The 18,376-nt window shown below is 34.6% G+C and overlaps 1 protein-coding gene across 4 annotated transcripts in view; it reads left to right on the plus strand.

Moving 5' to 3' along the window:
* The first annotated feature begins 208 nt into the window (after positions 1–208).
* LOC106478679 (radial spoke head protein 3 homolog B-like) overlaps positions 209–18,376 on the plus strand; it is a 52,147-nt gene continuing 33,979 nt past the window's right edge. Inside the window, exons 1-4 of one of the 4 annotated variants that reach the window (XM_022382318.1) lie at positions 209–225; positions 1,322–1,469; positions 1,787–1,874; positions 17,730–18,005. In XM_022382318.1, the coding sequence (XP_022238026.1) occupies positions 1,351–1,469; positions 1,787–1,874; positions 17,730–18,005 (483 nt within the window). In that variant the 5' untranslated portion in view covers positions 209–225; positions 1,322–1,350. Of the gene's footprint in view, positions 226–325; positions 469–489; positions 691–1,321; positions 1,470–1,786; positions 1,875–17,729; positions 18,006–18,376 lie in introns of those variants that run through there. The other 3 variants (XM_013939238.2, XM_022382317.1, XM_022382319.1) reach the window with 3 other exon arrangements.

The following is an 18,376-nucleotide window of genomic DNA, read 5'->3' on the forward strand; positions in this document are numbered from 1 at the left end:
TATAACTTTTTAAGTGTGTTCTCTCTCCTATCCGCTACCATAAAACAAGTTATATTTCCAGGCGGCGTTAAATGTGAAAGTTGCATCACTAAGAATTCAATATATCTTACAACTGATTGATCGAAATTGTTTAAAATGTGTAAAAATAATACATTAATATATGTTTTTGATCGACATTATTTAAAATTTATACCAAAATATTAAATATAATATATCTTACAACTGGTTAGTATAAATTATTTAAAATTTCTACCTTGATTGCAGTATACGTATTCTTCAATAATTTACATTTAAGCTTTCTACTAGCAAACAGTGTTCATTTTGTCAGCGTTGCCTTAACAACCGTTCGTAAGCAATGAAGCGTACTCATTGTGCAGAGTTTTTTATTTTGTGAGACTCGTTTGAAGAGTTGATATTATAAAACTAATAAAAGATCAACGCCGTATTTTTCCCCACTTGGACTGAATAGTAATGACATTTCCTTAAGTTATTGAAAAGTTCCAATTATAAAACTCGAATGCAATTTATTTTGGAAATAATTTTGTGTTAGGTCATGACTAAGACTAAGAGTGAGAATCATGACATTGTAATTTGTAAGGAATGAAACACTAAATTTGTCATCAAAATAAGGTCAATGTCGATGAAACCTGATGTTAAAGATTAAATATCTCCGTCAAACGTTTAGCTCCGGTAAAAAAGAGTGAATACTTGTTAGAATTTTTTGTTCTATTTATAAAATTGTAGGAACTTAATTAAAGAGTAAGATGTTTAATCTCGTACAACTTAGACTACTAGTAGTATTATACTTATAGTGTGGCCTAATTTTAAGTTACTTTCCCCTTACTACAAGAAGGATATTAAAATATTGGAAAAGTATAGAACTAGAATAATACCTGGTTTAAATCATTTAAGAAATAAGGAATAAAGTTTTGGGCTTTTTATTTTATTATCTTGGAGCTGAGAGGAGTTAAGAGGAGTTTTGATTTTGGTGTTCAAAATTGTTAGAGGTTTGGAAAATCTTCCAGTGGGTGGTATATTCGAGTATGAAATGAGAAGGTTGGAAATGTAAAGTTAATTATTAACTTAAGGGCATAGTTTTGGGAAGAACAAGTGTAGATTTTTAGGTAAGAGGTAACCTCAATGGGCTGAAGAATCTTAGATTAGATTGTGTCACCATACTTGTTCTCATGTGGACCAAGATTGAGACTGATATGTATTGGGGACATTTTTGGGGAGAGTTTTTTTTTTTCTTCTATATTTGTGTTTACTTCATTTTTAATGTTTTATCTCACTGGTTGTGTTTTATATTGTCACTTTGCAGAATTTCCATTTATCTACATTTAATTTAACATGGAAACAGTCATACCATCAACATTTAGTGGTACATACCAATTTTCAAGTCCACCCAGACCCATTTACAAGCCCCTTTACTCCCCTAAAAAACCTTATAAGGAAAAACAAGATGAAAAGTAAGTTTTGTAGTACATTCTTTTGAATTATTCTAAGCAAAAAAATTAGATTATATTATGGTGGTTTTTAAATGATTTCTGAAGTAATTATTAAATAATTATTTTCAACTTGAGGTTATTATGAGTAACACTATATAAAGTATAAAATTACAATGTTATATAATGAAACTACTCATTTACAACCAAACAGTATTTGCAAATATTAGCTATAAAGTGTTTTCTTTTATGTCTTAAAAAACTAACTGTTGTGCTTGATTTTGAACAGAGAAAATATGTTCAAAAGTACATTATCCTAAACTTTTTTAATTTTCTCACAGTGAAGATGGGAAAATTCAATATGGAAATCTAATGTTTGATAGACGAGTGGTTCGTGGAAATACCTATGCACTTCAAAGACTGGCAAAGGCAAGAGACTTTCTGTTCAAATTTAAGTGTAAAAATTGTCTATTTTTATGTTACGCATCTAACTGTGTTTATTACTATGTAGAAAAATTATAGAAAAAATTTATCTGATGTAGTAAGTGGGCTGATAAATTCAGTATGATTAATCCCTACTCATATATTCAAAAGATTTTTACTATCCAACTCCACCTCAAGTTGTAATGCATTAAATTTAGTTGCTCTAAGTGTGTTAAAACATTATTCTTACTTATTCAATGAAGACATCTCTATTTGATCATTAATTACAAGCCTTTTCTGGAAAGTATACCCAGTTTGTTCCAAATACTAACAGTTATTAGAAAAATATTAACTGATATTTCGTATGAAATAAAAGAAACATTAGTTTTCACATATTACATCTTCTTGATGGTATTTTGTTTTGATTGGTTTTGAAACAAGCATTAATTATTCTAACATTAGCCACTGTGAGAGACTGTAAAATATTTTTTTCTGAAAATAAAAAAGAATTAAAGGGCAAAAAAGCAGATTTGGTATACCTTTGTATATTTGAAGCTGACAGAGTGCCACATAATGACTGGTTGAATGGCATGAAGTTTGCTGATGTTAAAGTTTTCGCTGTAGTTCACTGTGAAGAAGATGTAATTTTTTTACAAGGTGATTTGGATCATCTTGCAAAAAAAATGGCAAATGGCATTTAATTATGCTAAGTGCAAGATAATCCATGTTGACTACCTTAATTTAAACTATAATTACAATTATAATGGCAATAAAATCAATAGTGTGATGGTAGAAGAATATTTAGGTGTTTTGATCAGTTTCTTAAGATTTGCAGACATTGTACTATTGCCAGTGGGAAAGTGACTGGAGGAATGTTGAATACAAGTTAAAGGAGATTATCATTTCTTTGTACAGATCCGTGTTTAAACATCATTTGGGATATTTTGTTTATTATTGAACTCCTTACTTTTATAAGAAGGACATTGAATTGTCAAAAATGGTTCCAAGGATGGCTACTAGGATAACACTAAGGTGAAATACACATGCTTTTAGTATTTTATTGATGTTCTATTTAAAAATACATGATATTTTGTTGCATTTAATGTTATTATTGCTAAGTTGTTAGCAACAAATGAAGATTATTGGCATTTGGTATTTTGGACCAGAACATTGTATACAATACATGGGCTAAATGGCCAGGTTCAGGTATAGTTGTTCCTCATTGTGAACTACTGTCTAGAGGAAACAAACCAGTGAGGAGCATCCTCTGCCTATGATGAACACAATCATAGTGCAGGAGTGTGTTCAGAAGCATATCAGAATGTGAATTTTAAACCCTATGATCTGCAATTAGGCATTCTAACATTAGGCCATTTCCAGCCTGAAATCCAAGACAACTGTGTTGACATAGCCTTTTACAAAACTACATATTACATATATATATGTTACATACAGAAACAACTGAAGGCTAAAAAGAAAATGTTGCAAACACCTGACTATAAAATCAGGTATTATAATTATTACATAGTAATTTAATGCAACATTTGTTACATGAATTTATGCAGACAACAAGTTATCATTTTTAGAAACTGATAAAACACAAAATTGATAATTGAAAAAATTATAAAAATGGGATAACAGAATTAAATACCTTTTGTGTCTATAAACTATAAAAATCTAATGAACTATGTAAACAAAGTTCAAAACACAGATGTCAAGAAAAGAATGATCTTATGCATTTATTAAACCCAGATATGTTGAAACTGCTACTCCAATGGATTATACATGTTGGCATTCATGAGACTTATGTATAAAGTTTCTTTTAAGCTTTTGAATTTTCTATGGTCACTTTATAGACATCTGCATTTTCTCACTTTTTGTAGCTTTAAAAATACTCTTAAGATTTTGCAAAATTCTGCTCAAACATTCACTTTCCAATCAGTTTTGGTTGTTATGTATATTGAATTTATATGAAACAGATAAAATATATGTACTACAATAGTATATGAATGCTAAATTTGTAATAACATAATTTATTTGAGTTTTACATCCAAAAAGAAAAGTTTTTTGATGTTATTTAAGAAATTTTGTTTATTGACAAACTAAACCCAAATAACTACGAAACATACCATAGAGAAATATAATGAATAATTATTGAATCTTCCAAGCTATGTAAATATCAGAATGTAATTCAGGAACAGTACTTATCTCTCTGGACCACTAAGAACTATTACCTTGCATGCATCTGCTGTGTAAATTCCTGCACATGCCACGAGCCTTCAACAAACTTACACCACTATAAATATCTATGTGTATTGTGCCAGCCTATGATATAATTTTCATAACGTTGTAGCCCTCCATCAATAGGAGGGCAACACAACCTCTATGTGCAGTAATCCTTGTAGCGCTAGCATATGATTATAAGCTCATTCTTTCCTTGCCACTTCCCATATTCGTATGTGTTTGTTTCTTCCAGTGTTTATTTTTAGTATCTCGTCACATTGATCTGCTGCCTTTCATTACTTAGTTGTACATTACTTTTGTCTTAATTGCTCTTTTGTTCTATCCACCTGATTGCAACTTTGTTTTTTCTAGCCACCACATTTCTTTGAGCTACTTCAAACAATGATTGCAAATAAAAAATAGATAAATAAATAATATAAAATACATAATCAGAGGTCCAGTTGTGTCTCTTCTGGTATTTTCTCCAATTATGTCAAATGCAAACACAGGTATCTTGTCTGTTCATGGAGCTGATGTTCAGTAATTATCCTTGTTGCTCACTTAGTAGAGCAATGCATGGCATGTGACAGGTCTTGGACTTCATTGTATGTTGAGGTGCTCTGAGTACAGTGTACATATAAAATGACCATGAACCTATAGGATTGTGTTGAATCATTTGTTATGTTTTCAAACATGATGTTACCATTATCATGCATCAGGTGGCTGGAACCCTTATACCTACTTCCTCTCCAGTTCATCTTTCTCTCCCTATCTGTCATGGTGGCTAATTTGCTCCAACTTGACCCAGTGTATTTCATCTCTCCACTTGACTTGCATCTTTACACTGATGCTTTCTTTTATGTTTGGGGGCAGTTCTTGACACCTCCACTCTCTCTGGGGTCTGGTCTCCAGTGGAGCAATCTTTGCTTATCGACATTCTGGAGATTTTTGTAGCCTTTTGGGCTTACAAACATCTTCAGTTACAGTTGTCATGATGATTGATTCTGACATGTCTATGGTCATTTCTTACATCACTCACCAGGAAGGCATCCACTTTTGGGACCTATTCTTTTTCATAATCCCATCTGTTTCAATGATTACCAGTTACTGAACAGTGTTATCCACACATTTTACCTCTTGCTCAGCATTATTCTCATTCTTTTGGTTGCTTTTTTCCATGTAGTTACTCATGGTTATTTTCTTTGAAACATTCATGCTTTGCCTCCTGCTGTCTTCTATATATAGAGGACATAATAGGTTTTAGAACTTTTAATAGACTGCAATTGCCTGTTGAAAGCAAAGGAGACAATGTTTTGTCTTCTCTACTGAAGCCTTTTTCAGGTTACTGTTGGTACTTGTAACATCTTATAAAGGTAAGCACAGCCATGTGATAAAGCCCAGGCTGTGTGGGTTGAGCAGGTGTGGCGATTGGTGAGTGTTGTCAGTAGGACTGTGATATCATCATATTATCTGTAGAGTTTGTTAAGGGTGATTTTCCCCATGTTGCTAATGTGCAAACCTTTGTCTCTATTCAGTTCAGGTTGGTGTGGTTTGATGTAGATAGCTTCTTTGACTTCTGTTTGATATCTATCTAAATTCTTATGCTGATCCCAGTTTATGTTATGTCCTGTTTAGAATTTATGTTCAGTCAAGGCCAATTTATCTGGCTGTATTAGTCTGATTGTGTTTTTATGTTCTTTTAACATTTGTTCAATCATCCTACCAGTTTCTCTAATGTAATTGCTGCTACATGAATATGGTACTTCGTAGATGAGTTCTATTTCTTTGAACTTGTTGGTTGGTTGTTTCTCTTTAGTAGGGAGATTTTCTAGACATTTTCCTGCTTTGAAATGAGTTTCAGCATTAAATTTCCACCAAATCTTTTTAAGTTTTTCAGTGAACTTAGAATGTAGAAAAGTATGGAAAGTATTAAACCCATCTGTGTCTACTGTTGAGATGGGTTTTTCAGTGAGACTGCTTTGGTACTATATCTTTAGAATTGACAATGCAGTTTCTGCACTTTTTAAAATGAAAAAAAAAGACCCAGTTGTAGTCCTGCCCTTACACTTGGCTCACACTTGTTGTCTTCTGATATGATATATACCTTCCGTCACACAAAAGCTTTTCCCGATCTTCATCTACCCTCTAATGCATTAATTTTTTTTAAATATTTTTTCTTTACTCAGTAGCTTTTATACTCCCTCAGTTCAAGCTGCTCATTTAGCATGCATAGCACATGCCACGACCCTCCACCAGTAGAAGCACAACACACACTTCTGGAGTAGCTGGCTCTCTAGTATTGCATCTCAAGTACCTAACTTTCTTGATTGGCACTAAACGAGTCGGACATGTTTCTTGCTTAATGTCAGTTTTCAATACTGATTACACATGATATTTTTTCAATGTGTGTGCTTTCATTCTATCTTTCATTCTTTCATGATACCGATTTTGATTCTCTGTTTCACACACATTCTTGTGTTTTCTACATTTCTGATTTCTTATGGTTCCCAACATGGTTACTGGTGATTCTGGGAATACACTTCTTTTTCTTACCCAGGCCAGGTGGTTAGGGCCCTCAACACGTAATCTGAGGGTCAAGGGTTCGACTCCTCATACCACCAAAGATGCTTGCCCTTTCAGCCTTGGGGGCATTATAATGTGACAGTCAATCCTACTATTCGTTGGTGAAAGAGTAGCCCAAGAGTTGGTGGTGAGTGGTGATGACTATCTGCCTTCCTTCTAGTCTTACACTGCTAAAGTAGGGACAGCTAGTGCAGATAGCCCTCCTGTAGCTTTGCACAAAATTAAAAACAAACAAATAAACTTACTCAGGCCACAGGATCATTGTTGTCTGCTGGGGGGTATGCACCTTAGTTTGTCGAACATTCACTTCCTCAGTGTGGCCTGGACCTTCTTCTCCACAACACTTGAAGCATATTTTGGCTTTCCTGTATTCTTGAGACATGGGTGATTTTGCTGGTTTTATTTTTCTTGATCCAGTTGCCATGCTGCCAAGTTTTTTGATTTGGTGGATGTTTGTTTTTATTCCATTCCTCATAACTTCCAGTTCCCCCAGTGGCTTGATGGTAAGTATTTCAACTTGTATATTTGTGTGGCCTTGTCCTTATTTCCACACTTGAGCATTCAGTATTTCACATCCTCATTGTTCTGAATTTAGTAAGTTGGATATTTCTATGTACTTTATTGTCTGTGTTATTTCTGATTGATTGTGGATTAGATATTTGTTGGTGCTTTTGTTTTCTTTGTATATGTAGACAGTTTGCAAGTTCAATATTATTAATTCCTTTGTTGACAAGATACATTTCAATGGTTTTTCAGTTTGATATGAATAAGTACTTTATTCACTAGATATGTTTAGCTGGTTGACAAATAATACATTACTAGTTTTAATGATTTGTACTTTATGGTTATCTCTGTAATTGTAGTTTAATTATAATAATTATAAATAGTATTCTTTATAAATAAATACATAGTAATTTATGATTATCTCTGAATCATTCTTTTTTAGTCATTGTTAGCTATATGATTTATAATCCTCATCTTTGAAAGTTGTAGACATACTTTTGATTTTTTTTTATACTAGGCATTATTTTTTCTCCATGTAATCTACATTTTGGGGGTTTATGCCCACAGTACTCACATTGTAGGTAGTTCTTTCTCGCTAACAATTAGTTAATATTTGTTTTATTCTGTTATTTTCTTACTCCTTTCAACTGCTTTGTGGCAATTTCAAGAACATGGCAGTATTATGTACTTTTGTTGTTTTCTCTTTTGGGTTTGGGGATTCGTGTACCTCGTCCCCCTGGAATTTCTATCTACATACTTTTGCCTTTCAGGGCATGGCTGTCCTCATCAGTTTTCACTAATTACATGGCTTATATGGTGTTGGGTTTTGTTGGGATGAGACATGCTATTTGCAGGGGTTTGTCTCCCCATGTCTTCCCTCTGGGAATTGAAACTGCCTCCATTTTTGCATCATACAGATTTTGGGGTATGTTTTCCTTCTTTTGGGTCCTGTACCAAGGGGAGCATCTTGTTGAATTCCCTTTTGTCTTTTACTTGCATTTCGACATTCTCACCCCTTTTCCACATTTTTCCTGTGCCCATCTTGGATGTTAACAGTGATATGGGTCTGTATAAGGTGGGGTCAAATCCTGTGGAGACTGGTTTTCTCTGTTTGTCTACTTTTGGGAGACCTTCAGTTCTGTGGGTTCTATGGGTTTTTCAGAGTGTGGATCTATTCACTACTAGTGGCCATCTCCTCAGTTATTGTTTACTCTTCCTCTCCATCCTTGAAGTGATCCTGTCTCATGATAGTGGTTGCCCATTGTTGGGTCACACCTTTTCTTACCAGAATCTATAGTGCCAGTTTTTCCAGTTTGACCAGAATTTTTCCTCTCAGTCTTTAGTTGTCCATTCCTTGGCTGATGTATGGAGGCCTGTAATCAACCTCTCCTGTCTCCTTCAGCCTCTAGTTCCTCATCATTCTATGAGTGTGTTGTTTCTGTTTTTCATTGGGTTTTCACACCTTGTCTGTGGGTGTCTTTGTTTGATGTAGTAGTTGCATCCCTTTCCATCCTCTTTCGGCTGCTACATAATTTTCTGTTCCAGGCTCTTCTGTTTGGGTTCCCTGAAATCCTTTCCATGTCATTGTAAGTAGCCAAGAACTTAGCTGAACATCTACCAGTGTTAGTCTTACTCAGGATGAATGGTTTCTGGCTTCTTCCTGTCTTCAGTCCACATCAGTTTGCACCTGGAGAAGTCAGATTGTGTGGTTTGATTCTTCAATACGAGGGATTTTCTCTTTTTCTGGTTGTTGGTCCTCTTGGGATATTTTCTTCACTTCCCAACATCATTTGGATCCTTCATTCTTTACTTGGTATTTCGGATATGGAGCATTTAGTCTTCAAGGGCCTTTTCTCTCTTATCTGGCTACCTAGGTAGGTTCTATCTTCTTTAGGGATTGAGGCTTCATTGGTTGCTCTCATACCCTTCCTTGGCACTCACATGTTACCTTTGATGGGTTTTCCTTGATTATTCTGCTCAGATCCCTTGGTTCATATGGAGGTATTTCATTCTTTCCATCAGTCTAATGTTGTTTGGTGGTGGGACAGTGACCATCATATGGCATGTGTTTCTCTTCTACCTCCTTTATGGTTCTTCTGTCTTTAACCAATGCTTTTATTATAGGTTGGAGTACATATCTTGATATCTTGGGTATTTCCAAATATTGGACTTTGGCATATCCATGCTTCATTTCTCAGTTTTGGTGCTCTTCATTGTTATTAAAGCTCTGTCTCTTATCTTCCATTTTTTTGTGAAAGAAAATGGTTTTAATGCTTTCTGCAAACTTCCAAGTTGTTTTATACTTCTGCAAACAGGTGTGTATCTGGCTCTGTATCTTTTGTTTTTAGACTCTGGGACTACAACTTCTGGGTCTGTGTACATAGGATACCGCTCTTGGCTTGCCTTCTTCCCAGAGCTTTGAATCTAGTTGTGGATCAGTTTTACCATCAGTTTACCCTCCATCCTCCAATTGTCCAGTGGTTGTGCTCACATCTGAGTACTCAGTGCATAGATGTATTAGATACTCATTTGGGTGGCATCCTGCTGTCTTTCTGGTCTACAGTTCCTTGGCCTCTGGCTTTGGATTGGTCTACTTTTATTCTAGTACAGATGGGCCTTTCATTTAATGCCTTCTCACCTATATGTCTCTGCCCATAACATATCTACTTCATCCACCCCTCTCTATGTTAAGTTCTCTGGGTGGCTGAGTTTGACTGGCCCATCCAGAGACCTCCACCGCCTGTAAGGGAGTCTCTGCCTTTTCACCATTTTTCATCCCTTCCCTTTCCCATATTTGTTCCTGGTTGGCTCCAGATTGTCTTCAGTTTTCTGTGATGCTGTGTTTCTCAATCAGCTTCCTTTGTGGTTCCTGTTCCTGTTTGTTTCTTCCCTGGAGCCTTTTGGTATCTTGTTATCTTTCCCCCATCACCATTACAGGTTGGATCTACCAGTTTCATCAGTTGGTTTACTCTTCTCTTTTTTCCATATGTTGCCTTCTTTATTGTGTCTCCTCTCTTCTATTTCGACAAGTCACCTTGTCTGTGGTGGCTCATTTTCATCATCCTCTGGAGGTGATTGTCCTGTTGAGACTGTGGACTACTCCTCATACTTTTGTCTTTTATTACTTTCTTCATCTGGCTGTATCCTACTTAAGGTTTTTTCAAGGTTTGTGGCATGCAAAGAAAATTATATGGCAGTTGCACATGAGGTAATAACTCTTAGCAGTGTAGAAAGGTAAGTATCTTTCTAAAATACATTTTCAGGTAAAGAAAACGTTAACATTTGGAACAAGTTAGCATTGACATGTTATGGAAATGCTTATGTTAGATAGTACTTGAATTACCAATTTTGTTTGGCAATTTGAAAATTATGACAAAAAAAATGTATATTTGTGTAAATTTAACATAAAATTTGCCATCAGTGCTTTAATAATTTAATTTAATTTGTAGTAAAGGCAAGTTGTTTTTTTCACCAATTTGAAAATGCCAGGACATCATCATATCCGAAAGCTAGGTTTTTACTGGCTTAGCATATGTCCATAAAATCCATGAGTTTTGATCATTGATTTACTCAGACTATGTTCGCTCTATATGTTGGTATTATAAAACAGACTAGAAATTGGGAGTGTATGATTTTGTCTTGGGAAAATAATGGTAATTAATATACTCCTGTTCTAATTTGTGCCAACCAACATTGTAACACTTACTTCACAGAAAACTGTGACATCAATTGAGACAATTGATGGGGGGCAACTTGACCTGACTCTTGGTAGTTGTAACCTGGAATACATCATGTGGTATTATCACAAGCCATGAAATTTGTATAATTTATTATTTTTGTTTTACATAAATATTTGTAAATACATATGTTTAAGTATATGCCTTTTTGTTTTTGTAATGGATTTTATATTAACTTAGGGCCTATTTATTTTTATCACATATATCATTATACAGATCTATTAGTATTGGATTTTTACAATAGCTTTCAAAATATGTGAATTTGAATTTCCAACAGAACAGCATCACACGCACATGTGGGCTAAATTTCCAATTTAGAGACCTGTAATTTTGAATTATTGATTAGAATTAGCAGCTCCTGCCACCACAAGGGCATTGTTCAATTTTTTATACCAAATAATGGGATTGACCATCACTTTTATAAAGTGCCCATGGCATGAAAGTGTGGAGTGGCATCTTGCTTTGAACCATGGGCCCTGTGATTAGTATTCTGACATGCTATCTCTGTCAGGGTTATATGTATATGGGCTTGGATTCTTCTGTAAATTTGAATAATAAACAGATAGCACACAATCCACTTGTTTTAAAATAATATATTCAAAACAAGTGAAATGTATGTACAAAAATTCTTTACACAGTAGAATATTACAATCGTATCTCAAACTCTAAATATTTCTCTTTTCTTGTCAAAAGTCTACTTAGGCTCATTCAGTTACTTTAGAATCCATTTGACAAGACATTATTTTTCACTGCTCTTATCACAATATTATCAGTGAATAATTCACTTACACTACATCATGTATTACCACAGTTATATCCTATGATCCCCTTTGTGTCAAAGTCCACACAGATGAGTTCAGTTACTTTAGAATACCTTTTGACAAGACAAATTATTCTCTTTATCTCTATTAAACTGTGAAACTCACTTTAAAATATTGCCCATTGTGACTAATCACTCCCACACTGGCTAACTTCATGTTTTCTTTTGCTAACTAATTATCTAAAGGAACTGCAATTTTTCTCTACATTACTTAACTTCACTTCTTTAGTTCTTAGCTTGCTCTCACTTGGTTGCCTATTTTTATATGTTGATCACTGAGGCCTCAAACTTTCTGTAAAGTATGTGAACGGTGCTGATTTAACAATGCTCAATTAAGGTGACGTGAAAAATAGCAGAGGTTTGAGTAATGTGACGGCAACAATATTAGTAAAACCTTGACAACAATGTAATTGCGTACACAACGTATGACTTTTACCGAGTTACACAACCAAACTTGTCATAACTATTACCTTTAAAATGATTAGCTTTTATATCTCTTGTTATGAAAAACTAAACAATCATTAAATATTAACTCACAAAATAAATTAAATGATAACACCTATACTAAACAGTCTTGTATATCCAACAATCCACTAGATTATGCCCAGTCTCTTTTGAAACATAAACTTATGCATTTGCCATTTAATAGTATCTCTTAAGTTTTACCTCAGTAGATAGATCTGAACATTTATTTTGAAAATCAAAGATAATTCTTATAACAATGGTTACTTTATAAAATAAATTATTATGTACGGAAGACTTACTACATGTATTTCAGTGATAGTGTATGTTTATTTCGAAGTGGCCAAAGGAATATAACTAAAATATTTCAGATCAACTGTTATTAGTTTCAGTAGTGCTACTCAGCTTTCCACAGAACTGATTGTTATTATCTCACACTACTGCTGAAAATGCTTTTGCATATGGACCTAAGCTTGACAAAAACTCCCACCCTCTAAAAGTATTAATGTGTAACATGTCATTCTATAATTCAAACAGTATTAAACTGTAGTCCTCCACCAAAAGGAGAACAACGTATCCTCTATGCACAGTAAACCTATTGAGGTTCATCTGCTTGGTTTCAGACATGTTTTGTCACAAAACAATATGGAACCACTCATAGACTACATGGATAAAGCAGAAGGGGATTGCTGCCCATCCCTGCCATGCCTTGGATGAATAACCAGGTATAGTCTGCTTTTCAAAATAGGGTTTTATGGTCACCCATTGCACTGTCTCCAGTGATGACGTTCTTCCGGACTCTCCACGACATAGTCACCCTCCTTTTTTGAGTGGAGTATGATAGTCCTTTCCACTTTCAGTTCCAAGCCATAGAGACACCTTCCTGAATGAGTTCCCCAGACCATTCAGTTGAGAGTAGGGTGATGGTGTTCTGCTGGTGTAGATGTGACATGGGCTCCAGAGGAGTTGAGCTGTCACCTTGCTAGTTGAAGTGGCCTCCTAATCGTGTTACACACCAACACTGGAGTTGAGCCATTTCCTTCCAGGATGATGGGGCCTCCCACAACTATTTACACAACCAGTGGAGTTGAGCTGTAGCCTTCTGGGTGATGTCGCCTCCTATTCACACTTACACAACTAATGGAGTTGAGCCATCGCCTTGTGGTTGATGTGGCCTCCTTATCCCTATTACACTCATAGGGGTTGAGCCATCATCTTCTAGGTTGATGTGGCCTCCTGCTTCTATTTACAAAATCAGGGAGTAGTGCCATCATCTTGTGAGATGATGTTGCCTTTTGCTTCCTCCTGTGTTCTCCTGATTCACTTTACTTTTATACTGGAGTTGAGCCATTGCATTTGCAGTTCACCCTTCGATTGGATGCCCTAATCCTACCTTCGCACTGATGTCAGTTATTGGTGTTGAGGTTTTGGATTAGAGTGAACCAATCAACATAAGTTCTCCCATAGAGGCAGGTTGTCTCTCTTCCTCCCTCAATTGCTCCATCTGTGTCTTTCATCACTGTGTAGTTAGTGGGCTGTTTCTGGTACTCTCCTGGACTATCCCTTGTTCTTCTTACATGGATGTTATTGTCTTTGGATGGTTCTGGCCTGTACCACAGTTGGGGGGAGTTGATTTCATTTGATATACATCCTGTCACCATCGTATATCCAGGTATCAGTGTGAGTCTTAAAACTCCAATTTTTGGGTACAAGGTGAAAACAGTATGATCGTCATGCTTCCCCCACATGGATGTTGGTGCCCTGCAGGGAGATTTTGGATGTAGTTGACTTACCAAGTATGGTTCGATGCACCCTAGCCACTCTACACCTCACATTTCTACCCTTGTGAATGTCACATTGTCCACAAAAGTGAAGAGCATACCAGGCTCAGAAGTAGTGTGGTTCCCCTTGTCTGATCTTCAGCTCTCTATCTCTCAAGTTCAGAGGTATCCTTCAGATGCTTTTGGCAGTGCTTCTTTTGTTTCCTTGCACCGGTCACTCCTCCTTTTCAATGTGGGATTCTAGCTAATCTTGTGAGAAAAAGTAAGTAATGTATTTCTGATTGGTACTTACCTCCAAACTCTGCCAAACCTCTGCCAAATTCTGAAGTAAAAATTTGGTAGAGGAGTATATAGGGAGTCACATGCATCACATGAGGATGTCAGGTTACTATTGGTTAACAGATGATGCATGATGATTTGCATGAGAGACATGTTGGAAAATGATATTTCCAACAGGGGGGGAGGGTATCGCAAATACATTTTCAGTATAGGAAAATTATAACATTTAGTTTGAGTTTATATAGAAGGAAAAATGATTGATATTTATGTTTATCCCTTAAAATTAACTAATTGAAGCAAAGGAATGTGAAATTCCAAAACTTAGAAAGCTATCGTAAATTCCCAATTTAATCAAAACTCATTATTACTTCATGTAAAAAAAAAAATTATACAAACTAAAGGTTACTTTTGACACTAATAATTGTTTTGTTGTCCTATTAAGTTTTCATAGTGTCCAAAGGGGTTTTAATAGGAGGCCCACCTTGGCAACTAAGGCTTTGATCAGGGCACACAGTCAACTACCCTGCAACCCAGGTTTCAATATTTTCGGGTGCATCCACAGCTGATAAAACTAACACAGACATAAAATGACTGAGATACAAAATCTTTAACAGTCTGGACTTATGAGTGCAGTAAGAATAATGCATCTGGTCATGTCCAATGGGGCAGTGCTTTTTACTTGTACTGTACTGGCTAGCCAATATACCCTTTTATGAATTCTTGCCACTGTCTAGGCCATTCCCAAATAATCAGCTAATAAATGATTATTAAAGTGAATCAGGATAGTAGCCTTGAACCCTCCTAGGATATACAGCTCTTAATTTTCAACAATACTGTAAAATGTACTGCTATTCTGCAGCATGAGCAACAGATTGTTTTTAATTTACATTGAACAGAAGTTTCTTTCCCTTGTAAAGATGATTTACTGTACCTTTTAAAAAAATCTATTTTTATAGTCATTACATCTATCTAATCATTATTGTGGAAGGATATTACTACCATCAGAAATTTAAGGTTTATGTTAATTGTTCACACATTTTTGAAATAATTCTTCTATAGGATAACCATTTGGTTCATTAGAAGAAAATAAAAAATTTTTAAGTTACTTTTACATGGTCTTTAGTAAAAGCATCATGTAGTTGCACAGTGTACATTTTGGACTAATTTTTACTTCATATTTAAATAACTCATTTCTTTCACTTTTTTATTTTCTAATAAGACATAATGCAAGATAATTTAATGTTTAAATAATGAACTAACCAACACATCAGTTGGCAAATGTGATATCCCACAAGTTATTCATGACCAGCTCACACCAGTATAGAAGATTCACAACAATAGACCACTTAGACAACTACAAACCCCTGGCTACAAACTACCTTGACAATAAAATTACATTCATAGTTGTACATTACTGAAGTGTCAATACATAACTTCTCACACTGAGGTCACATCACAGGCCTAACTTATTTCCTCCTTGTAGGATCTATAGGCCTAGACACAGTTTAACACCGTGCCAAAATCCTGTGTGTATCTCACTCATTCTTAAAACCACAGCCTAACTCTGTCGCACACTAGACTCCTGGCATACTAGAGAATGTGCAATAAGTTACCGGGTCTTATAGATAATCAACACAAATAATAATAAACTCTTATAATAGGTGGTTAAAGGTATGTAAAATGTCAAATAATATAAATAAATGAATAATGGTGAATAGAGTGAATGCATAAAATGAATGAAAAGAGTACATTCCAATTAAATGATGATGTATTAGTATGCATTTGCATATGAACTGATTCCTCACAAAGACTGGCAATGAAGACCAAAACTGTACAGAGTATTTGAAGTGAAGCCTGACTAGTTATTTTGGTAGTTACCTCTTTGGATTTGTATTCAATACACCTATAAATGCATCCATAAATTATATTAACTTTACTACTAGCAAATAATTACTGCTTTAATGGCTTGAGTTACTTATATGTCACTATGCCAAGATTCTTTTCTTCAGTCATGTTATTGAGTGGATTCCCATCTGTATTAAACATAGGATCCAAATTATAATAACTCATATGCATTACCTTGCACTTTTTATGATTAAAAGTCATTTGCCAAAAAATATCTCCAACTTACCAACTGATCCATGTAATTCTGAAATACCTCAGTGTTCTGAATACAGCTAAAAATACCCAGAATTTTAATGTCATGATTAAACTTTAACTTTACTAATTTACTTATTACGCCCCTATAATTATAAGTAATGTAAGTAAGAAAAAACAAAGACCCAAGGTCTGACTCCTGAGATACTCCAGTAGTGACAAGGATCCAGATTGACTGGACTCTGTTAAAAACAACTTTTTGCTTTCTTCCATCCAACCATACAGTAATTAAATTAACTAGCCTTTTTTCCATTCCATTCTTATGTCATTTACTTATCTTTCATGTGACACCTTATCAAAATCGTTTTGAAAATCTAAGTACACCAAGTCCACACCATTTCCATTGTCCAGGTAGCATTTGTTAAAATCCTTAAAAAAACAAAAATAGTCTTTGGTGAATTGGCATTCACTTGGGTTTATGATGTCATAGCTCATTAAATGATGTTTGTAAAAATTTCGTTTATGAAACTCTATAGAATTGACATATCTCATCTTTATCACTTTTTTTTTGAAACTTAACACAACTATAGGCAGTTAATATAAATTTTTCAAACAGTACAACCAAACTTCTCTTTGCTTAGCTACCTTTTTATGGAGAATAATACATAATTGAAATGCTTTCCCAGAGTTAGTTGATTTGTTCAGTCCATGTGTTAACCACTTTAAATCACCCCTGGAAAGCATTAAGAAACACTTAAAGTTTAATACTAAGGGCATTTTATGATGACTTTCTTATATATACAAAACACAGGTGGTTAAATTGTACTTAGTCAAAACAAGCTTACAACATGACTACATATATCTAGGTATGGTTTCAATGACAATTGTTTAGTGATGTTACTTCATTAACATGTGTTTACATTTCGTTGGTATATACATAATTATTAAAAAACATTATAAAATAAGGTAAATTGTGAATAAGGCTGTCTCTGTGCTTAATTTAAAATGCTTACAGCTCCAGTGCAGTACAGCTAAAATCTTAAAATATCAGAAATTGGAGAAAACTTATTTGACTGATTAACTTATTTAGCATAGTCAGTATCTATAAGTGATCAAAACCTGATAAGATTTGTTTAAGTGGGATGATAAGTACAGACTTCTTAACAGGTATATTATGTTCGTATATATTATCTTCTGATCAGAGTAAACTGCCTACTTAGAGGAAAACTAAAAATCAATCTGGTAATGAGTATATGTAATTAAGTATACTTTTATTTCATTTTTACAAGTAAAAATGAGAATTCATTGTTTCATCAGTTGGATATCCACACTGTTAGCAATGTTTTTGGCCAGAAATTTTTCACACTTTATTTAGGCCAGTGAAGATAGTAAACTGGACATGAAAAAGAAAAAACAATCTGCTAGAGGCCAAAGAGTGAGAAGAGAAAATGAAACAGAGACTCCTCCACCTGTAGAAGGACGTGAACATACTCCTGTTCAAACAGAACTCTATCTTGAAGAACTGAGCTACCATGTTGAAGAAAAAAACATTGAGTGCCAAACTGACTCATTGTTAGACAGGCCTGCATCCCCTCTCTTTGTTCCTGCCAAGTCTGGTGTAGATGTGGAAACCCAGATATATGAAGGAGAGGTAATTATTTTGTTGGTTTTTATGACTCATGATTGCAAGTTTTATAATTTTGCTTTGAGTTGAGAAGTCTCAAGTTAGAATTACTGCTAGCTGTATTGATGAGTCATAGAATTATTTGGACTTGTATGTAATATATTGAAAAATTTATATCAGTTCGTTTCCTATCACAATTACACAAAAGACTTTTACTACTTTAATGACCCACAGTATGTTTGGGCTGCACATTTTTTGTATTTAAGTTTATTCTGCTACTCAATAAAAATGCCTTGATCAAATTAGTTACAGTCATTTTTAAATTCTTCCTTTTACAGAAATATAATATTTCATTAAGGTACAATTAAAATTCATAAACATACAAAATATAATGTAAT

Source organism: Limulus polyphemus, unplaced genomic scaffold (genome assembly GCF_000517525.1).
Source record: "Limulus polyphemus unplaced genomic scaffold, Limulus_polyphemus-2.1.2 Scaffold240, whole genome shotgun sequence".
Taxonomy (NCBI): Eukaryota; Metazoa; Arthropoda; class Merostomata; order Xiphosura; family Limulidae; genus Limulus; species Limulus polyphemus.